The following is a 23,864-nucleotide window of genomic DNA, read 5'->3' on the forward strand; positions in this document are numbered from 1 at the left end:
GGGGAAGACCGGCACAGGGCAAGGCGTGGGCAGCGCAGTGTGCGGGCCCGCGAGGGCAGTAGGCCCAGGGAGGGAACGTCCTCCCGTGTTCGAGGGACGGGAGAGGCCCGTGTGCTCCAGAGAGGTGACAGGACTGAGATGAGGTGAAAAAGGTAAGAGAGGGCCCGATTTGGGGACCTACCAAGTCAACTTTAGTTTTTACTCTGGATAAAATGTAAAGGTTTTGACAGAGAAGTGATATAATTTGACTTTTGTTTTTTCTCAAATTTCCTCTCCCAAAAATTTTTCAAGCATACAAAACCTGAAAGAAATGTACAGTGACCTTTTGTTTATTCGTTCATTTGTTTGGCCAGTGCAGGGCATCAAACTTAGAGCCTAGAGCATGTTCAACAAAGACTTCCATTGAGCTGTCCCCTTAGCAGCGACTTTATTTTGTACCTTAAAGATCAATGTGCCTGCTCTTTTGCCAGTAGATCAGGAAGTACAATGACCAAAAGAAAGAGACCATTCAGTAGGCGATTTAGCATAATCCCAATGCAGGCTGTGAGGCTAGTTCTCTGGCTGGGTGAGATGTAGGAAGTGGTCAGATTGAAGGGCTACTACACACTGTGGCAGACGGTCTCACTATACAGTTCAGGCTAACCTTGAGCTCACTTTGTAGCCCTTGCTGGTCTTGAATTCACAACGATCCTCCTGCTTTAGCCACCCGAGTGCTGGGATTAAAGACATGCACCACACCCTAAGATTATATTGCTATTAAATGGCTAAGCTAAAATTTAAAGCCAGGTAGTCTGGCCCCAATAACATTTAGTATTAGATTTGAAGCAAGGGCCAAGAGACTATTTAAAAGTAACTTCAGCTTGGCATGATGATGCGCCCTGTACTTGGGAGGCTGAGGCAGGAGGATCACCATGAGTTCTTACAGCAAGAGCTACATGGCAAGTTTAAGGCCAGCTTGTACTACATAGTGAGGTGCGTCTTAAGAAAGGTAACTCCAGAGCCTCTGGCCTGAGCCAACAGGCTGGATTTACTGCTTAAAGGGGGATAACTAGGGAAGAACATTTATATTTTGGAGAGGTGTTTTAGACATGTGAAGTTTTTGGTTTTGCTTTTTGAGAGAGAGTCCCACTATGTAGTTCAGGTGGTCTTGAGCTCACTATATAGCCCAGGCAGCAGTCCTCCTGCCTCAGCAGCCTGAGTGCTGGGGTTATGGGCATATGCCACCACACCCAGCTCAGCTAAGATTACTGAAGTTTGAGGGGCTTGGCCCGTTAGACATCTAAATTTGAGATATTGTGTACTAATTGAACTTAGGGACGAGTTCTGGGCACATATATTTGGGAACCATCAGTGTAGAGGTAAATGTCTTTTATACTATTAGACTTTTTTAGTAGATAAAAAGAAGGGAAGAGGCCCAGGGATTAAGGTCCAGATCATATCAGTGTTTAAAGATAAAGTGAGGGATCTTCAGAATAGCTAGTGAGGAAAGCCAGAAAGCCTTTTATCTTCAGAAACAAGTAAAGAGAGTGTTCCGAGGAACGGGGAAAGGGCTGTAGGGGACGCTGCTAAGTCAAGTAGGAAGACAGCGCTGAATGATGTATTTAGAGCTGCAGAGTCAGTGCTGCTCTTTGGGTGCAGTTGTGGTGGAGTGGCAGGGACGGAAGCCTAAAGCATGCGGGACAGCAGAAAAGCACAGAAGGAAAAGGGGGTGAGCAGTCTCGACCCTTCCTGATTTTACCATAAAAGGAAGCAGAAAAGTGGCCCAGTAGTGTGCTGAGGTCGACGTAGTAGTGATCTTGTCATTAACCAACGGCATAGCGTTAGTGTTCGTAGCTCCTTAGCAGTGTGTAGTACTTCACCATTCCTTAGCTTTTAACATAGATTTTCTACTCTAGGGCAGCCAGACTCACAGCAGAACAGAGCAGGAGGCACAGAATTGCTGTTCCCTCTGTGCCCGCCCCCACAGCTTTGCCTGCTGTCGGTGTCCTCACTAGAGGGGCACGTTTCGCACAGGCGATGAGCCTCTGTGGACCCAGCGCTGTCTTGCAGAAATCACCGTTCATGTTAGGGCTCACAGCGTGTTGTGCAGTCTGTGACTCTTGACACATGCGGTGACGCCTGTCATTGTAGTATCTTTCAGACAGTAGTTTAACTGGCCACTGTATTCTCTGCTGCACCTTTATCACCCTCCCCTCAGGTCATTCATTCCTTGTTGCCTCTACAAGTTTTACCTTTTCCAAAATGGCATGTGCTTGGGAACAGACAATATGTAACTGTTTGATTTGGCTTCTTTCACTTAGTAGTGTTTATAAGTTTCATCTATGTCGTTATAGTTCCTTCCTATTATTACTAAATAATATTCATGTGTTTGTTTGTTTGTTTGAGAGAGGGTCTCACTATGCAGTTCAGGCTGGCCTTGAGCTCACTTTCTAGCCCAGGCTGGTCTCAACTTGCAATAGTCCTCCTGCCTCAGCCTCCCTGTGCTGGGATTACAGGCATGCACCATCATGCCCAGCTGCTGAATGGCACTATGTTGTCGGAATGTACCACACTGTATTCTATAACTTGTTAATGAACATCTTCTAAGTAGTGAGTGCTACCCCACCTGGCCAAGGCAGAAGCAGGCCTCCCTTGTCCTTCTCCTGCACCATCGCTGCATCACCAGCTACCATCGATTCGGCTCTCCATTTCTGCAGCTACTTCCATAAACTGTATGGTGTTCTTTCACCTATACAGTAGTCAGCTGTATGGATTCCTGGCTCCAGAGTTGTTCCCTCTAGACCATTCTCCACGTCACTGGATGAGTAATCTCCCCCATTGGTAACAGCACCATTTTGCTGATGTAGCTTAGGCAGCTAAGCTTTTTTTTTTTTTTTTTAAATTTTATTTTATTTGTGTGTGTGTGTGTGTGTGTGTGTGGCCAGCTCAGCCCACCAGGGGGCGGGCTGGCTGGCATGTGGTGCTGGGGGATTGAACCGTGGTCCCTGTGCTTTGCTGAGCTTGTTCTAAGTAGGTGCTTTAGACCACTGAGCCATCTCACCAGCCCCGGCAGCTAAGCTTAGAAGTTAGTTGACTTGCCTAAATGCACACAGGTAATAAGTAACTTAGTGCTCAAATTCAGTGTTTGCTCTGCTACACCACACTGTTGCAGAAAAGGGCAAGATAAATAAACCACTTCCTCTGCTTTTCCAGTGTCCACAGAACTTCCTGTGAGCAATGTGGATCTTCTCTACCCTCTCCCCTACCCACTCACACCACAGGCCCCCCCCAAAAAATGCTGAGGCCTCACCGAAGCTGGCTTCAGGGATTGGGTTCTAGTCATTAGTGCTTAGAAATAAACCGTGTGGCATTAAGTGTTTTGAAAGACCTAATATTTGTAATATAGTATAGATGAACATGAAACCATAAAGACGCAGAGAAAGCTCATGTGATTATCCTAAATATAATCACTCTTTAATCCCAGACAGTAACTCCCTAAGTAAGAATAAAAGTTTTTGTACAATTAAGTATAGAAAATGAGAAACAGCCCAATGCAGGACATACGCTGACAATTGTCATTTACCAGTGTGGTCTTTCCTGCTCTCAGAAACATACTTGTAGTTGGCAGTACCCGGCCTCTTAGGTTGGGACACCAGGCCCCAGCAGAGGATACGATACCATCAAAGGATGAGCGCAGGAGAAAACAAAACCACGAGGTGGTTCTTTCTTTTCTTAGTTTAGAGGACCTTTGAGTACTGTGAAGATTCAGGTTCGTGGAAAGCAAGCCTGGACTCTGACCCCGAGTCCACGTTCTGCTGTAGCTCCTGTCTCTGGGCACAGGTAAACCTCACCAGGTCTAGAGTTTGTCCTTCCCGTGGAGATGAGAGCCTGTCAAGGCTGCTTTCACTGGCCTATAGAAGACTAGGAATCCCTTGTGAGCATCATCTTTTCTTAAGCTGTTGCCATAGGCGAGATGAGTTACCCACTCTTGTGCTCAAACAACCAAGAAACTCCAGCAGAGCTGGTAGAGTTTTCTAAATTAGCACTTGAGAGACAAGAAGAAAAGAGCCTACCATCTAGCTTCTCCTAGCCCAATTGAATTCCAGAGTAGCTCCGGCTGTGTAGGAGGCCACCTTCTACAAATGGATGCAGTTACAAGAATTTTAAGCCTCTCTTTATTCAGTAATTTGTGGAATGAGTGTCCTCACAATTAGTGGCTGGATCTTGCTTTGCCTGGTCTGAGCCTTCCCTTCTAGATGGCCTGAGACATACCAAAAACACATACTTCCAATGTGGAGTGGCGGTGGTGTAAGCTTAAAGGCCGTGTTCCAGGCTGAATTGATTTTATACCACCAAGTTTGATTGTGACACATACATCCTTCTGTCACCCCCACCAGGATGGCAGCCCCTTGGTCATAGTGCTGTTTGGCACAGGAACATCTTCATGAAACTTCACAGTGTTTGTAAATTTTCAGTAAATATTTTTTGAATGAAAGTGAATCGGGGGCCAGGGAGATAGCTCAGTAGAATAAGCACTTGCCTGGCAAGCGCAAAGGCCTGAGTTCAATCCCTGGTTCTGCCACAAAAAAAAAAGTGAGTCGGTACTGTTGCATCTTACATTATACTCTTGTGTTACTAAAGTGATAGAAATCCACTGCAGTTCTAAATTTTTTATCAGCAAATTAGTGTGTGTGAGTAGAGGGTGGGCAGTGTATCTGTTAGGGCCATTATGTAGAGGAGCAGGTCGAATGACTTCTAGTTTTTAAAAGGTGTTTTGATCTACCGCCCAGTTGCTGTTCTGTGTCTCAGGTAAAAGACGTTTGGTCCAGATCAATGGTTTTAGACTAAACTTCTCCAAGTATCGCAGAGAGTGTCTGTTAGGTAAAACCTGAGCCTAAATTAGAGATGAAACTTGCTGCCCTCCTGAGCTGTTACGAAGATGAGACCCGGCCTGGGCACAGCTCGCCTGATGCATTTTCTGACTTCTCCTCCCATCGGTGGAAGCTAGTAACTTAAAGCTTCTGAGCACCAGGTTAATTCAATAACAGTATTCTTTCTTAAAAAACCCTCAGCACCCTGCTTCTTCAGGCCTCGTCTGCCTTGTTCTTCTGCTGTACCACCTGCTAGCAAACAGCAAGAGCCTTTATTTAACTGAAGGAAAATTAATTTACAGTGAAAAACTACAGTGATGGCAAGTGCATAGAGATCTCTTGTGGACAATATTTCTGAGTCCTTATTGATTAGACTTCATTGTGACTTAATTAGTCGTAATACCACATAAGCATTTTATCGCTGCGAATGCAAGACCCAGGCTTCCATAATGCCTCTGATGCACAGCATATCCTGCAGCTACTGCCAAAAAGCCTCCACTTAGGAGCAAACAAGTCTGCCCTGATAGTCTTGCTCATCGAGAACCCCGCAGCGTCTTGCTTGGCTTAGAAGTGCTTTGTTTAGAGAGACGGGGGTGGGGAATGAGTGTCGCCCACCCACCAGCCCCTGAACATGAAGGGCTCCTCACAGCTTTCACATGCATTCTGAAGTAGTCACCACCAGGGAGGAACTCTGTCACGCTTTTGTGTATAGAATGCACAAAGCATAGATGATATCATGAGAGAAGCTAGACCTACATCGTGGTCAGGCAGGCTTCCTCCAGCCATTCCATGATTGTACCAAACATTGTAGAAAACCTGGGGTATACCCTGGGACTCCCTTATTTACTATTAGTCTTTTCAGCAAACTGCCTCTTGGCAGTGGTAACCCAAACAGAAATAGAGAGCAAAATTGGCTGAGTATTGTGGTGCACACCTGAAGTCTCAGCTTCTCAGGAAGCTGAAACACGATGATCACAAGTTCAAGGCCAGCCTAAACAATTTAGCAAGACCCAGACACAAAGTGAAATTTAGAAAGGCTGGCAGGGATCCACCAAGAAGAAAAACTGAGAAGAAAATTCAAGAAATCGATATCAGTATTCAGGCCATTTTTTCCCTTTATATTCTACATCACATTGGTAGACTATCAGGTTGAACGAAGCTTCTCAATTTCAGTTTATTGATTTTTAAATTTAATTTATTTTTTATTGATTTTTTAAAAATAGAAGCTAAAAAATAAATAAATAAAATAAAATAGAAGCCCACTGAAGTCTCACAGGATTGAGTTGTAAGGAACTTAGCTTTTATTCCAGGATATTCTGATCACACCTGCAGAAGCCTGTGGTGTTGAGATTACATGAACTCCAGGGCTCCTGATGTGTCCTGGGTGTGGCTTCTCACTGGTACACATTGGTTAGTAATGAAAGTTTATTGAATTGGAAGAAACAAGAGTAAAGATTTTTGGCTTTACAAAAAAGCAAAACTCTGCACTTTTTGTTTAATCACTTATTATTGGCTTTTTTTTTTTTTAAATTTTCATGTTTTTGATACAGGGTCTTGCTACACAGCTTGGACTCATAGCAGTCCTCCAGTCTCCTAGTGCTGGAGTTACAGGCGTACGCCCCCACTCCCGGTTCTGGGGCTGGCATGGCATTCAGTACCAGGGATTGAACTCGGTAGCTTGTGCTTGCCAGGCAGATGCTTAGCCTACAGAGCTATCTCCCCAGCGAGCATATTCTTTTAGAAATTTTACTGGAGTATTCTGGTTGTGTGGGACTTATATGTATCTTTCCCAAAAGAACTGAAAGCCTTTTTTTTTGGTTACCGGGGATTGAACTCAGGAGCCTGGTACTTGCCAGATGAAAGCCAATGGTTTTAAAGCAGTGTTTTTCCTTGGTGCCTTTCTGTTAGAGGAGCTAATTTCAGTGCAGATTTATTGTAAGTCAAAATTTAGTACACCCAGTATCGATTCAGATTAAGTTCCATTGTAGTTAATTCCAAAACTGTGTGGGTTTTTAGGTTGCAAGAATTGTAGCATTAACTATTAGTATGACTTAAAATAACTAGTTCTTGAATTTTGGATTAGGAAATGCTAATTTCAGTTATAGCTACAGTGTATCCAAATTTAATGTATAAAATAAAGGTGTTTAAATTCTTATGATAATTGTATTTAAAATTTCTGTATTTATTTTTGTGGCACTATTGTTCTGGGGATATCAAATGTAGCAGTTTAATTGCAATGAAAACAAACTTGTGTACTTTTCATAAGCATGCTAACCAACTGTGCTGGTCGCGCTCCGCCTACACTGTTGCAGTTGTATGTAATGTGTGCAATCTGATTGTGCCCAGAGGCTGGCATGGTCCTGCTGTCTGTCATTTGTATATACAGACACCTTACTTGGAAGACCATTTGTTTACTTTGCTTAGATGCTGAAAGTAGTGGCTATGTAGAAGTGTTTTCACCGTAATTGGCAGTTAGGAAAGATCGTAGTTGCCTTGGGCATGTTAATAACTCATTTCTAGGACACAGTACACAGCAAAGTGAAGATTCTTAACTGTAGCCAACTTTTTGCCAAAAGAATAGGTATGGGAGGGGCTTTTTTATATAAAAACTGGAAATGTAAAAATAATTTAAATTTTATCTGGGTGATGGGGAGATAGCTCAGTGATTTAAGCACCTGCCTGGCAAGTGCAAGAACCCAGGTCTGATCCCTGGTACTGCATGCCATGCTAGGCCCAGAATCCAAGGTGCACCCTGCAGGCCGTGAAGGCCATTGAAACTGGGCATGGTGGTGCACGCCTACAATCCCAGTGCTGGGGAGGCCAAAACAGGAGGATCACTACGAGTCTGAGCTCCCTAGTGAGACCCAGTACCAGATAAGTTAAGTAGATTTTTAAAATTTACAAAATAAAAGTGAATTATTTCTGTAGGGATCATAACATTGCAAAATGGTCACACTGTTCTCACGATTGTGAAAGTCTCAGACATTATGACATACTTTGTTTTCATTTCATGAAGAAAAGCCAGAAATGTTGTATTTTGACTGTGGTTTTTCTTTTTGGAAAAGGTAAACTGCATTAAGGAGGGCTCTGAGTTACAAAACTTCGTAAGCCCAGAACATAGTAAAGCAAGGAGATGGACTCTTAGCAAGACTGTGTGTGGCTCCACCCTGTCATTCATTGCGGCCATTCGGAGTGTTCTGTTTGCCTGGTGTGATAGTATCGCTTCTTTCCTATACCCACACCCGAGGGGCTGGGGAGATGGCTCAGTAGGATAAGCGCTTGACTGGCAAATGCAAGGATCTGAGTTCAATCCCCGGTTCCGCCAAAAAAAAAACAAAACAAACACTTATACCCACACCCGAGCTGGACAAAGCAAATGCGTAACACAGACAGGCAGTGTGTTGCCTAGTATCTGTTCTGAAGTACTTAAGAGTTTAATGCCATTTAACATTAAGATTTTGTTTTTGTACAGTTTTTCATTTTCCATCAAAACAGATATATTAGACAGTTAATAGCCAAAAAATTGTTTCCTTTTTAGATTTTGCAATTTAGAAAAATAGAACCTTTTTGTAATTTGAACTGCTGTAGAAGCAATTCGTTGCTAAAGAGTAAGCGTCACTATGAAGTGTGTTAAAATCAGCAGGAATGAAGAACTCTTGGGCTGTTTGGAGTTGCCTTTGAACCCACAGTTTTTGGAATTACCTCTGAACATATCTAAAGGACATGTGCAGAACCAGCCCATATACCTTTTTCCAAACATGCCTAGGAAGCCTAATTTCCTGGCTGAGCTTTTCTTTTGTTCATTATTCTTGTGCTTTCTGGCACACAGATGTCTTGTATTTGTACCAGCTCAGAGTAGCTGTATGTGGCCAGAAAGAGCCGTGACTCAGCTTCGCTCAGACCAGTCTTCTACCACAGAGCTGAAAAAAGATTGCTTTGCTGTGTCTTCGACGTCACAAAAGAACTTGGGGGGTAGTTGGCTTTTCTTGTATCCTAGGATCGAGATTCCAATGTCTCAGGTCCCTGCGTGCCTGCCTGCGCTTGAGTGGGGCGCCTGTTGGGCACAGCCCTCCACCCTGGTCTTCACTCCCTTGTAGTAACTGGAGGATGTGAGCTAAGTTTGCTTTTCAGCACTGTATTTCATCTTCACTGGTGAAATTGTTAGTAGGTTGACCCTTCTCCTTTCAAATGTTCTTCATCTCCTTCCCTCTCATTTCAGCCAGCCTGGCCCCGTCTCACACACCTCCCTCCCCCTGCTTTCCAGCCACTTCCCAGAGCTCCACCGTGGGGCTGCCTAGCCCATTGGTACTTAGTTTGTAGGTGATTCTGTGTGGATGACAGTAGATGACTACTCAGGTTAAGAACTCTGGAGGAAGACTCACAAGAATTTATCTGGTCAGGTTTCTGTTTGCTTGTTGCAGTTTTTGCAGATGGCATCTCACTGTATATCCCAGGCTGGCCTTGAACTCACAGCAGAGTACCTGTCTCAGCCTCCCCAGGACTGAGCTTACAGGCATGTACCGCCATGCCCAGCTTTATCTGGTCAAGTTTCTTTTTTCTATCCTTTTTTTTTGGGGGGGGGTGTCAAGTTTCTTCACTGAGTTTTAATTTCTTTATGCACAAAATGGAAATAATAGTAGTAAGAGTTGGTATGTGGATTCAGTGGCTAAATTAAATTTAAAGAATTTAGCATTCTGTATATCACATGCTTAGTAAACATTAGTAATTCTTATTAAATAATTTATTAAATTTTAATTTTTATTGCTGCATGTTAGCAGCTCATAATGATTACATTCTCGGTTGGAAGCTGGTACCCACACATGTCAATTCCTTTTCATCCCCATCTCCCTCGTCTCTCAGTCCCTTTATCTTTTGCAAATCTGTCTTCCTGTTTCTTAAGAATGGTGATTTTAGACTGGGCTGGTGTTGGACGCCTATAATCCCAGCTCTTGGAAGGCTGTAAACAGGTAGATTACAGCCGGGGAGATAACTCAGTGGAATAAGTGCAAGTCTGATCTAGTAGTGAACCTTAGACCCTTCCCTAAAAAAAAAAAAAAGAATAGTGATTTTTTTTTTTCCCCAGGGGTGGGGGTGGTGGTCACACTCAGGACCTCGCATTTGCCAGGCAGGCATGCAGCCGCTGAGCTATCCCCTCAGCCCCATGTGGCCTAAGAATGGATAAAGACAGTGTGATATACACAGTGAAGAACTGCTGTGCCGCAAGAAATGGCCAACGGGAGTCATTTGGGTGCACTGGAGAGCATGTTAGCGGAAGTAAATCAGACACACGGGCTTATGTAATGTATGCTTTCTCTTCTATGAGAAATTCAAAGTATAAAGGATGAGCAAAAAATTAAATATTTTTAAATTGATTACTGTTAGTCTTTCATTCCCTCTACCCCTGTCGTGTATTTTCTAATTTCTTTACTCTCTCCAGCGCTAGAGGGATGTTTTCTGGAGGCTTGCCTGCCCAGACTGTTCTGATTGTAGTAGCGTTACCTTGATGCTTGAGTCATGCTTAGAACAGACTTCAACTTGTTCTATATGGCTTCAGGAAAAATCTTTGAGTGAAGTGCCCCTGCGTGTGACAGATAGCTAGCTGAGGTATCCATGGAAATCGCCCATTCTTTTGGCCTCATACTGTGCCACATCTAAATCTTAAGTGAAATGTTAATTTTCCGGTCATTTCAGCTGGAAGTGTGGGAAATGCCTGTTCTGTTACGACTCTAAGTCGTTAGAAAAGATTACAGCATATTATTGTCTTTGTAGTAGTTATTCATAGTACAAGATGCAGACATGATATCTTGTCTAAACACTATTAGTTCAAAACTTTCTTATGAACTAAGAGAAAATAGCTGTATATCTATGCTATTTTGTATATACAGATAGATAGATATATTTTATTGTTGTTGTTGTTCACCACAAAATGGACCTTCATGTATATCCCCCCTTTTTGTTTACTTTTGTCAGAGATTTGTATTCCATTGCCATTCATATATTGTAGGTGCATGAATTCAGCAAAGTAATCCAATATAGTCCAGTGGTCTGTAATAGTAGTGGGTTATTCGTAGGACTGGCAATGTCAGAAGTGTTGACTTTAGCCTTTTACAGCTCACCATATTAATATGGTTTTACTTTTTATCCTTGTTTTTATACTTTTCTGCTGGATGGCTAAGACCAAGACAAAGCAAGACCTATATAACAAGAAATGTAACTTTTATATCTGACAAGGTCAGTCAGATCCCCTCAGGACTTACCCTGAAGCCCTTGTCACATCTGCTAGGCGGTAGGGACACACAGCTCCATAAGACACAGTCATCCTTGAAGGACTCTCAGACTTCCTCCTGCCCTGTAAGGCTGCTACCCTTCTGATGCCATCTCAGATGTCATCTGGGGACTAATGACGAAAAGCTTACTACCTGATAGGACAAGCCATTCCCTTGTCACAGTTCTGTGGCTTTCGGAGTTAGGGGTGGGAAGCCAAGGAGTTTATTCTGTGCGGTTGTTTCTGGGTTTCTTTTCCACGTAAAGTCTTGCTCAGAACCCCGACACATAAAATAAGTAAAATTATCTGTGCTCTGGGTGTGGCCTTGCCCCGTGGGCTGCCCCCTCGTGCTGCCCTGTGTGGCCTTTCCCCAGATCCCTAGGACTCTTGTCAAAGCAGCAAATAATAGAAAGATTTTTCCCACATTGAACTTGTAACTGCCTAATTATTCCAAGTTCAGGCTTTCAGACAGCATAGTACAAATCTACTTAGTCTTCTTTGTAAAACTTCAGATACTTGAAGCACACTCATTGTGGTCCCCTTTCTTTTTTCTTTCTTTTTCTTTTTTTCTTTTTTGGTGTTTTTGAGACAAGATCTTGCTATGCAGTTCAGGCTGGCCTGGAGCTCACTTTGTAGTGCACCGCCATGCCCAGCTAGCTTGCCCCTTCTTAGTCACACCTTTTCTCCAAGACAGATTGGCCTTGGCCTTGTCTTCAAGTGGCAGAACTCCTATCACCATCTCTGGTGAATTTAAAGTTGGTTTTTACTCTCTACCCCCATCATCAGTGCTTTTTCTCATTAAGCCATTTGAGAAAGTTGTCAACGACAAAAAAGAAAAAAGTTCCCTTCTTAGATGAAATCATACTAGCAGTCCTGGTTCCTGTTTTAGGACTCTGCCCATAGAGAATCTTGCCCTCCTCAGAGTCGCCCAAATGCCTGTCAGCGCAGCAGGAGGGCTGCGCCACCGTGTGTCCTGTAGTTCGCCTTCTCTTGGCATCCACATTTCATGGCTCATAGTGATTTCGTTGCAGAGACCACTTGGCATCTTGCACAGAGCAGATGAAAGGAGCCTCAGAAGGGGCGCTGCTTCTCTGGCCTGCACAGGCAGTGTGGCGCGTTCCTGCATCGCCCAGAGGCCTTCAGTCTCATTCAGCCTCAGAGCTCTGCCCTTTGGGCGGGAGCAAGCGGGGCCGCTTTCAGCATTAAAATAGAGAGCGTGGCATCTGGAAAAGCTGACATTTTGTACTCTTTGATCTGGTGTCCCATCTACTTTCCCCTCTTGAATTGCCTGTCTTGTGACTGTGTTATTAGGCTCAGGAACATTTCTTCCCTTCATTTTCAGCCTCTCTCCATATTTTACGTAGAATAGTGCGTTTAAGTCTCATTTAAATGTAATTTCATGAGCTATATGACACTGAGAAAGTATAAATTGATGATGCCACTCTAGCAGTCTGCGTTTTGTCACATTTTACCATCTGTTCAACAGATGAAAAGTGTTAGCTTTCTGTTCCTTTGCAAGTTGGATATTATGTAGGACGGGCAAAATAAAAGCTCTTGCCCTTGAGGCATTGACACTGTAACTGGGGGTTCTTAAGATGGGGCCTGAAGACCCAGAGAATGTATGGCAGGCTTCTTTGGATCCTTAAAGTCAGAAAATATTATGTACAACGTTTTGTATAGATTTTTCTTGAGATTATTTTCATCACATCTAAAGCCAAAGAATGCTAGTTGAGCTAAATGCATCTTTTAATTAGGACTAATGGCAGTATTGTGGTGGTTGTTACTGCTGGTGAAGGACCCTGCCTTGAAAAAAAATCTGTTTTAAAGTAGCTTGTAACTGACTTCATGTGGCCGTGGACATCTGCTTTCACTCGCTCAGAGAGTGGAGGCCAAAGAAGACAAGTGAGTGCCATCTAGAGGCCTCTGCTGACAGTTTAACAACTTTCAAAGCAGGCCCTGGCCCCTTATGCAGGAGTCTTCAGCTTTGACAGCTTTCTAATGAAAGCTTACTTTCTTAAGTAATTGCAGACAGTAAACATGTATGTCAGTGATCCTGCAGTTGTGTGATTGAGCTTTGGCACCCTGGAAATACAATTTTAATAAAGCTTAACATTGTAGATGGCACTCTTATAGGAAGGGACATAAGAACTGCATTTTTTAAAAAATCTGTACTGCATTGGAATATTGTTCTAGTCACACAACAAGAACAAATAATTGGCCAGATGTGGTAGTGTATACCTGTATTTGCTGTGAGTTTGAGGCTAGCTGGGCACATAGTGAGCTTTTTTTGTTTTTGTTTTTTTAACATAACATAACATAACATAACATAACATAACATAACATAACATAACAGCTTAAGACCAGTCTGAATTGTATAGTGAAACCCTAATCTCAAAAAGCAAATAAATGAATAAATAAATAAACCCCCCAAAAAAGAACAAATAGATACTGATATATCATTTTGATTTAGGGAGTTTGATATATCTTCTATAAAGTTAGAATATATTAACTATTAAGAGTAATTCACTTTAAGAGCGAGTGTGGTTGCACCAAAACCGGTACTTAGCTGCGGACCGGCGTGTCCTTGGGCTAGAGAGCGGGACGTCAGGCTTCTGCCCTAGAACTTTCTTTGTGGTAACGAAGGAAGACCGGTGACCACCCAGCGCAGAAGCTGCAGCAGGTTTAAAAATGGGTGATGTTGAGAAAGGCAAGAAAATTTTTGTACAGAAGTGTGCCCAGTGCCACACTGTTGAGAAGGGAGGCAAGCACAAGACTGGGCCAAGTCTCCAGGGTCTCTTTGGGTGGAAGACAGGTCAGGCTGCTGGCTTCTCTTACACAGATGCCAACAAGAACAAAGGTATCACCTGGGGAGAGGATACATTGATGGAGTATTTGGAGAATCCCAAGAAGTACATCCCAGGAACAAAAATGATCTTTGCTGGCATCAGGAAAAAGGGAGAAAGGGCAGACTTAATAGCTTACCTCAAAAAGGCTACTAATGAGTAATAGTCACTGCCTTATTTATTACAGAACAGAAATGTCTCATGGTTTTTGTATGTGTACCATAATTTAATCTCATACACCAGAATTCAGATCATGAGTGGCTGATAGAATATTTTTGTTGGACAGTCCTGATTTAAATAAAATTGGCTTGTAGTTAAATGTGTATCATTTTTTTTTCAAGGTTTGATAGTAATTCCAGTTCAGTAAATACTATCACTGTTTTCCCTTCTAAATACTTGGTTGGACTTGATTAGTAATGTTCAACTTTTCACAAAGATTGAGAATATCATCTCAAAACTACTGAAGGTTGGTTTTATATTTAGATTTACATATCTTATGTGAATATATTTAAATACTAAGAGACTCCTTTCATTGTTTCAAAACCAAGACTCCACTATTTCAGTTTGTGTTTATTAGCCTGTTAAAGGGAGTGGTTGAAGACAAGAAAGCTATGTCTATATTTTTAGTCTTGACTATGCCAATTTAATTAGAATGCCCTATACCTAAAAAGTGCTACCTCTTACTTATTGAAAGGAATTTTAGTGTGGTGTATGTATAATACCAAATAAAGAATATTTAACATTTCTCACAAAAAAAAGAGTATTTCACTTTAATTAGTCTTAATATCCTAGTAAGTGATATGGGATGGTACTTGCCAAATGCTGTAGAAATTAGAGGGCTAAATTTTCCCTGGAAAAGTAGATCAAATAGAATTTATATTCACATATATGTCATATATATGTGATAGCAGTTATGTAGCTTTGAAATCCCACCTTTGCCCCTGCTTTTCAATGTTGAGCACATTACCTTTTCTCTTAATCATGTTTGTTTTTCATTTATTAATGAAAGTGCTAATAATAGTATTTGAAGTGGTTGTAAAGATTAAGTGATATGAAAAGTATTTTAACAAATACATTGTTTGGTTTGAGTATTCAATAAATATTCATATTCCACAGATATTTCTTTAGCTCCTATTAGATATAATAATCATTTCGATATTGAAGATTTGATGTTGGGTGTAACAGTAAGAAAAGACATGGGCCTTACATTGTAGGAGGGTGTTAGACAAAAAACAAGTAACAAGATGCTTTTCACAAAGCAATCACAAAGAAAATGCATGTAGGTGTAAGAAAGAGAAAGAAAGAAAAGAAAATAGGTATGACATAATGACAGTGCCTGGAGGCCTGCTTTAGAGTAGGCGGTCAGGAAGAGCTCTTGAGGAAGGGACATTGACACTTTTCCCTACCTGACCACAAGGCAGCCATAGAAGATCGCAGGAGTGGCCGTTGCCCCTGGAGGAGCAGGTGTAGGGGCCAGCAGGTAGGAGTCTGCTGCATGCACCCACCAGACAGGAGCCTGCAAGGCCAAAACCTAGCATCTTCATTCTGAAGATTATGGGAAAAGATTGTAGATTTACATGCAAGAGAGTGATAGGCCCAGGCTTCTATTTCAGAAAACTTCCTTTTGCTTCTCTAAGAGAAATAGATTGTAAAGAAACAAGAATGGAGGCAGACCAGTGAGAGGGCTTTTTGCAGCCTCAGCACACAGCGCGGTGGCTGTATAAACACATTGGATCGACGGCTCCAGCATTTGGCTTCTCCAGCTGTGCTGCGGTACAGAGGCAGTGCAGCGTTGTGATTAAGAGCACCAGGTAGAGAAGCAGCTTGGTTTTAAATCTGAATTGATAATCGTATGACTCAGCACAAGTTTCTTAACTTCTCTATGCCTGGTTTTATCGTTTCTCAAATGGGAACAATGACAGTGTATTCCTCTTAGGATTTCTTCAGGATTAAAAGAGATAATAATAATCGTAAAATGCTCAGAAGGATGTTAATACTCTGGTGCTATCACTGACCACTTCCATCACAACTACTACTTCCATCACTTTTTTTTTTTTTTTTTTTTTTGCCGAACTGGGGATTGAACTCAGGCCCTTATGCTTACCAGGGAAGCGCTTATTCCACTGAGCCATCTCCCCGGCAAACAACTACTACTTCCACGTGATCCTCAGTACCTTGAGTTTACAGACAGGGAAACTTAGAAAAGAAATAGAAGGTAGTTTTGAAGTGAGAATATAGGTTTCTTGATTGTTGAATATGTTCTTTCTGCAGTTAAAGTATTAGTTCCCAGAGAAAAGCACCAACTGATCTGAGTGTCAGTAATAAGCCCCTCAATCTTACAGAACTATGAGTGTTTAAGAGAAAGTGGTAGAGCGGTGGCCTCTGCCTGTTCTCTCCCTGTAACATTGTGTGCTGTTAGAATTTTCAAATCACCTGAGTTTTGAATAGTATTGCACACCTAAACCAAAATCTCATGTGTCGGGCCGGGAGATAGCTCAGTAGAATAAGCGCTTGCCTAGCAAGCACAAGGGCCTGAGTTCATTCCCCGGTTCCACCAAAAAAAACCCCAAAACAAAATCTCATATGTAAGTAATGATACAGGCTTCCTGTGGGAGAATAGAATTGAATATTTGGAGAACCTTATAAGATAATGAATGCCTTTAGAGGACATTCTGTCCTTCATTAATTGTAGGCTATTCGTAATATAAGTACATGAAATCCATGGATTATTCTTAGATTTTTCTGATCAGACTTACAGTGAAGGCATTAATCAGCCTGCTATATTTGAATTTCTCTTTTCTCCACCTCTCTGCTTTGCCCAGCCTCCCCTGCAGTAAGCAGTGAGAAGGTAAGGACCAAGGAATGAGAGACAGAGTTAGAAGGAAGAAAAAATAAAAATAAAAAAAAAAAAAAGAATTAGAAGGAAGGAGCTTGAGAACCTACCTGGTGGCCTTGCTTCTTGTACCTCAGCCCCACTGGTCCCTCCCTGCAGCGTACCCTGAGGGAAGGCTGTTTGTCTGTTGCAGAATGCGAACACTTGATCCGCCACATGCTGGTACTGGACCCGAATAAGCGCCTCTCCATGGAGCAGATTTGCAGGCACAAGTGGATGAAGCTAGGGGATGCCGATCCCAACTTTGACAGGGTAAGCTGTCCCACTTGTCTTGAGGAACTCTTCTTAGAGCTGCTGCAATCTCTGTTGCTTGTCATTATAATCTAGCAGTGACTGGAAAAGATGGGCTTTAGGAACAAATGTGTGTGACCTGTAGCAGCAAAAAGATTGTGAAGACCAGCTGATTTGCTAGAGAATGGTGATCATGGTCCCCTGCCATTTGTCCCCAAGTCATCATGTTTTATTTTGTTTTGTTTTTGCTTTGGGGCTAGTACAGCCCACAGTTCTGCAGGTCACTCACCGCTGTGGGGATGGCTTTCTCTTGTCTCAGTGCACTCAGCTCAGTATCTTCTGTGGCATACCTTTAGTTAAACCACTGTGACCATCCTGGGTACCCATCATGTTCAGAAATGGGCGTCTTGGGGCTGGAGAGATGGCTCAGTGGTCTAAAGCACCTACTTGAAACAAGCTTGGCAAAGCACAGGGACCGCAGTTCAATCCCCCAGCACCACATGCCAGCCCGCCCCGCCCCCTGGTGGGCTGAGCTGGCCACACACACACACACACAATAAATAAATGTAATAAATAAAAATAAAAATAAATATTAAAAAAAAAAAAAAAAAAGAAATGGGCGTCTTGTCTGCTCAAAGATGATCCTCAGAGCTAAGGCCAAAAACACACACAGCTAAGGGCATAGAACAACATGGTAGCTACGTGTGATGTGCCATATTGACATGGTTCGTTGATGATTTGACAGCTTGTCGCTTCGTGTTACAGTTAATAGCTGAATGCCAACAACTGAAGGAAGAAAGACAGACAGAGCCCCTGAATGAAGATGTCCTTTTGGCCATGGAAGACATGGGACTAGACAAGGAGCGTACACTACAGGTATCTAGGAAGGAGTGGAGAGCAAAGTGAGATATGGCAGTCCTCCTCTCAGCCTTTTATACTTTTTTCTTCTTCCTAAGAATTTGGTTCTTTTTGCTTTCTTCCTTTTTCTTCTTCCTCTGCCCCTCCTGGGCCTGGGAAGGAAAGTGCTTTGGTCTTCTGATGTTATTATTGAAAGGGTTTTGGTCGTTGACAGGCCACTTCATCAGGGTTTTTTACTTTTTTCCCTTCTCTCTTGGTAGTCATTAAGATCAGATGCCTATGATCACTATAGTGCAATCTACAGCCTGCTGTGTGATCGACATAGGAGACATAAAACCCTGCGTCTCGGAGCACTTCCTAGCATGCCCCGAGCCATGGCATTTCAAGCACCAGTCAATATCCAGGTGGGCAATATCTCCAGCAACCTAGCTCAGGACGAGTAACACTGGGGGTAAGGGTTAGCTGCTGCTCACCACCCCCGAGCCAGAGTTGTCCTGTTCTGCCATACTCTGTCATCTCTTTCTTTTGTCAGAGGCCAATTGAGATTCCAATCTTTCTTTGACAGAGGATGGATGGCAACAATTACTACTTTCTTTTTTCTTTTTAAGAAATTGCAAATCATTATTACCCTTTCTAAAAAGAAAGCCTCTATATTGTGGCTTCTAAGGGCAAAGGAAGCAAAGACTTTAGCAATCCAGACTACTTTAAAACAAATTTTTCCCTCCAGTATCTAAGTGTGTGTGTGCGCGTGTTGCTCCTTTCCAGGCGGAGCAGGCCGGAACGGCCATGAACATCAGTGTTCCCCAGGTGCAGCTGATCAACCCAGAGAACCAGATTGTGGAGGCAAGTAGCAGCATCTGCTGTTGTCAGCTGCACCACTTGGCTTTCCATAGCTGCATCTGCTTTCCTTCCTTCTTATTTCTGTAAATTGTGCTTCCCTCCACTTTAGCCGGATGGGACACTGAACTTGGACAGCGATGAAGGTGAAGAGCCCTCTCCTGAGGCCCTGGTCCGCTATTTGTCCATGAGGAGGCACACAGTGGGTGTGGCTGACCCACGGTGAGTATCTGGGCGACTCGGCAGAATGCAGAGAATTCCCCCGTGGTACATCTTCCCCACGTCATAGTATCTGCCAGATGAGCTTCAAGTAAGTGACCAGGACAAGTTTTTTTTTTTTTTTTTTTTGAAATTTTTGAAAACTTATTGTAAAGAAAAAAGTCATTAAAGCATATACATAAAAAATATTAGCTATGGAAGAACAAAATTAAATAGCATCTTATTCCACATTACAGGACAAGTTTAGCCATCAGGGTAAACCCTAATAGCTCAGAGTTGATTTGACTAGAGAACTGCAAAGAGTCATGCCAATTACAGGAGTAAGAAAGGAGCCGGGGAGATAGCTCAGTAGAATAAGCGCTTGCCTGGCAGGCATAAGGGCTTGAGTTCAGTCCCCAGTTCCGCCAAAAAACAGGAGTAAGAGAGACCTTTTGCCCACGAAGAGTGAGGTCTTCCGATCTAAGTCACACAGAAGTACCCCTTAAAATTCACCTATGTTGGGCAGCTTTTAGAGATGATGTTAGCCACATGTCCATCTAGGCAGAGAGAACAAATGCTAAGATACACTTCCATATCTGGACAATTGAAATTAGTGAACAAGAATCCAGAAACCCACCAATTCTCCACAGTGTCCCCCCAAAGCTGTCTTTCCTGATGTTCTTGGTGCCCTCAATGGGGAAATGGACTAAAGCCCAGCTTACTCCACTTTTGTTCTGTAGGTTGTGGCAAGAGTTCTCCTGGGAGTTCAACTGGGGCAAAGCTGGCTTTCTTATAAATTCCCTTTTCTCTGAATTTCCAAAAAAGACTCCCCTGGCTGCTGACTTCCTTGCTTTATATTCTTTGTTCTCAGCCTGTGATCAAATAGGCAGTGGGGGAGCATTCTGGCTCCACAGAAGGTGTCAGCTGCAAAGGGGTGGAGTCCTGGGTGTCTGCTAGTGGAAAGATCTCTTATTTTAAAGTCTGCTATAAAACCTACTCTTGTAGCATGACAGCCCTGAACATCCAGTACTTATCTGTCCTGTCAGCGCTGAAGGAGTAATTGCATTCCTTCCCAACTGAATCAGTTGTTACTTCAGGCAGCCATTGTCTTAACGGATGGCTCATTCTGTCCAAAAACTTGCTCTTCACCTCCAGGCTTTGAAAATCCCAACTGGCCGAGAGCCAGAGTTTCCTCCAGGCTCAGAGCTGTGGGTTTTAATGTGTGGTCAGTGACGATTAGTGATTCCCAGACCCACATAGTAAAATGGTGGAGAGACCAGTTCTCCAGCAGGCCTCTACTTTGCCTTGGAGTCTTAAGAGAAAAACACAAGTGTAGGAGAAAAGTAAGAAAATAAACTGTACTAAACATAGCAGTGCCACCAGGTTTGGGATCAAACATTTCTGAATGAGAATATTAACCACTCTTCTGTCTTCCTGTTTTCTGTCAGCACGGAAGTTATGGAAGATCTGCAAAAGCTCCTGCCTGGCTTCCCTGGAGTCAGCCCACAGGCTCCATTCCTGCAGGTGGCCCCTAACATGAACCTGATGCACAACTTGTTGCCCATGCAAAACTTGCAGCCAACTGGACAACTTGAGTACAAGGTACTCAGGCATGGGAGAGGGTTTGCTCCAGGAAAAACAAACTTGAGCTTCCTTTGAGAGGATGTAGGGGACCTTTCCCAGGACTTGAGGGTTTCTTGGAGAGATTCCACTTTCAAAGCTGCTAGAATGAGGGGGAATATTAGTCTACATCACAGCCAGATTTTATTCGGCCGCTCAGCCTGCCCTGAGGGAGAGCTGGCACGAAATGTGGTGCCGGGATTGAACCACGGTCCCCTGCACCTGCCTAAGCTTGCCTAATCGGGCGCTTTAGACCACTGAGCTATCTCACGGGCCCCAAGGATCCTTTAATTTTAGGTGAGAGTGCTGCTGTTTTCACCCCTTCAGGTCCCCCCTCACCAGGCTAACCCACCACTCTGCTTCTGGCAGGAGCAGTCTCTGTTACAGCCGCCCACTCTGCAGCTACTGAATGGAATGGGCCCCCTTGGTCGGAGGGCATCAGATGGAGGAGCCAACATCCAGCTGCACGCCCAACAACTGCTGAAGCGCCCACGGGGACCCTCCCCACTTGTCACCATGACACCAGTGAGTAGCAGCACAGATCCCAAATGGCTTTCAGAAGTTTTGAATAAAGTGGTCATGAGCCTAGAGTTGAGAACCCAGGGCCAACTTAATAGCTGAATTTCTTCGTTCTCCAGACATTTGGTGCTCAGTATGTTCCCATTTCTTCAGACTTTTCCAGTGCTCATTTCTGACTACTTTACTTCCTCAGATCATTTCTTGTCAGAAGCTTGTCCTCCTTAGAACCCTGTTCTTAGAGAACGCTCCTCAGCAGGCTGGTACAGGCAGCCTGGTTACATCCAGTGACACTCCTGCATGAAGGCAGGCAGCCGCAGCCTCATCCAGAGCCTTTCACAGAGAACTTTCGAAGGCAGTTGAATTAAACAGTGCTCTCTGGAATTGCTTTTTAGACTGGTTTTCAAACTTGCCATCACACTCAGTCTTTTTCCATTATCAGCACCACCAGACATTTGTAGTGCACCCACCTAGTGAATTGCTGTGTTCCAATCACATGCAAAGATTTGCAGTGTGTGATGGTGACATGTCAAGATTTTTTTTCCCCCATAGGTTCTGCTTATTTCTGATCTTTTTTCTGTCATATGTCATTCATTCATTCATTCATTTCATCCTCATACCACCATAAGATTTGATGCTAACTGTATATCTGTGGTGTTTATGAGATGTTTTAGGCCAGTGCTTCTTACATATCTGTAGTTGAGGCCCAATTCATCCATTATAGATTGTTATTTCTGTTAAGTACAATAGAGGCTGAGGCCAGAGGATTGTTGCAAGTTCAAAACCAGCCTGGGCTACAAAGTGAGTTCAAGGTCCACCTGAACTGCATAGCAAGACCATGTCTCATAAAGACCAAAAAAAGGAAAAACTAAAATAAATAAGAGTGAATAAGAAATGACAGTTTAAATTTTTTTAAAAAATATTTATTTATTTATTTATTTGGTACAGGGTCTCACTATGCAGCTCAGATTCATAGTGATCCTCCTGTCTCCGCCTCCCCAGTGCTAGGACTACAGGCGTGCACCACCATGCCAGGTTTCAGTGGCTCACGGAGCATGCCTGCGGTTCCGGGGCCAGCATGGCATGCCATACATACCACGGATCAAACCTGGATCCTTGCTCCTGTCAGGCAGGTGCTGTGCCACTGAGCTACATCCCTGGTCCTTAATTTTGATTTCTGTACTTAATTTATCATGGGTTGATTAATAAAACACTTCTTGAGGGCCAGCCAGATAGCTTAGTGGATTAAATCGCCTGCTTAGGCAGATGCAGGGGCTGCCCATTTGATCCCCCCTGTGCTGTGCCGGCCTCGCCCCCGGGGGTGCTGAGACAGTGATTGAGACTGGGAGTGGTGGCGTGCGCCTGTAATCCCAGGGCTTGGGAGGCTGAAAACAGGCGGATCACTGTGAGTCAGATCTGTGTAGTGAGACCCTGTAGACCCTGTACTAAATTTAAAAAATAAAATAAAATAAACACTTTGTGGACTGGCATGAGTTTATGGGTTATCCTTTCTATAAAACTGTAAAATTTTATATCATAGTTCTTGATATATTGAGTTTATGATATCAACGTTAAAGTATAGTGAACGACCATGCGTGATAGCATGACTATCAGGTGGCAGAGGCAGTCAGGACCCAGGAAGACCAATACTGGCTAGGAAGGACTGGGGGCGTGATGGGAGGTGGGGTGATTTCCTCTGTCCACTGGGATCATTTCTGCCAAGGGTTTCTTGTTGATAAATCCTGAGCACAGTTTTATTTTTTTTTTTATTTTTTTTTATAACATTCTCTATTTTTTTTTTAATTTTATTTATTTATTTATGTGGGGGGGCCAGCTCCGCCCACCAGGGGGCGGGGCTGGGTGGCATGTGGTGCTGGGGGATTGAACCGCGGTCCCTGTGCTTTGCTAAGCTTGTTCCAAGTAGGTGCTTTAGACCACTGAGCCATCTCACCAGCCCCTGAGCACAGTTTTAAATCTTTTATTTTTTTCAATGTTCCAACTCTATTAGACACTGGTGACATTTTTCCCCCAGAAATCTTGTCCTTTTTGGGTTTCTGTGTTGTCACTCTCTGTTCTCCTCCTGCCGTTCCTTTTTTTGTTTCCTTTTCAGATTTCCGATTTCCTTTCTGCTTGTCCCTTGCAGTTCACAAAGCCCAGAGTTTTGTCTTAGGTCCCATTCCTGTCAGTCCTGACATGTTGCCTCTGGCTGGCCCATGATTTCTCCACACAGGACGCTTCTGAGCGCTGCCTATCTGTGTGGTTGCCACTGGATAGATACAGCTGGTTATCTCACAGGGCCTAGTGAGTTTAACTCAGCTTGTCTCAAAACAAATTTATCATAACTCTGAAGCCTCTTCCTCCCCTTGGGTGACAGTGAATGGCACTGTCATTTTCCTGGTTTGTTATCCAGCTGAGGAATGTGGAGCTTGAGCTTCAACTTTTCCTTCTCCCTTATTCTCCATCAAATCAGCTGCCTGACACCTGCAAATTAACCATCTTACTTCTCTCCATCTCCACCTTAACTCAGGTCACTGTCATCCATTACCACCTCATCACGATGGGCTCCTAACTGGCTTCCAGTCTTTTGTCCTGATCCCTTCCACCAGCTTTAGTGATCTGGCAGCTAGCTAGCTTTCCAAGCACACATCTTAAAACATCATGCCCTTGCTTAAAGTCCTCTAGTGAGTCACCATTACCCTTCTCCGAATGAATTTCAGTGTGTTATTCTCATGCCCTGCATAACTGGTCACAGT

At 43.3% G+C, this 23,864-nt stretch overlaps 1 protein-coding gene across 3 annotated transcripts in view; it reads left to right on the forward strand.

Moving 5' to 3' along the window:
- Sik3 (SIK family kinase 3) overlaps window positions 1-23,864 on the forward strand; it is a 260,504-nt gene that overhangs the window by 211,482 nt on the left and 25,158 nt on the right. For 2 of the 3 annotated variants that reach the window (XM_004636479.3, XM_004636480.3), the window contains exons 7-13: window positions 16,985-17,103; window positions 17,848-17,958; window positions 18,201-18,344; window positions 18,706-18,783; window positions 18,890-18,999; window positions 20,424-20,577; window positions 20,965-21,120. In XM_004636479.3, the coding sequence (XP_004636536.1) occupies window positions 16,985-17,103; window positions 17,848-17,958; window positions 18,201-18,344; window positions 18,706-18,783; window positions 18,890-18,999; window positions 20,424-20,577; window positions 20,965-21,120 (872 nt within the window). The remainder of the gene's footprint in view (window positions 1-16,984; window positions 17,104-17,847; window positions 17,959-18,200; window positions 18,345-18,705; window positions 18,784-18,889; window positions 19,000-20,423; window positions 20,578-20,964; window positions 21,121-23,864) is intronic. The other variant, XM_023721083.1, reaches the window with a different exon arrangement.

The sequence above is a fragment of the Octodon degus genome, unplaced genomic scaffold (genome assembly GCF_000260255.1).
Source record: "Octodon degus isolate 3935 unplaced genomic scaffold, OctDeg1.0 scaffold00080, whole genome shotgun sequence".
Lineage (NCBI taxonomy): Eukaryota > Metazoa > Chordata > Mammalia > Rodentia > Octodontidae > Octodon > Octodon degus.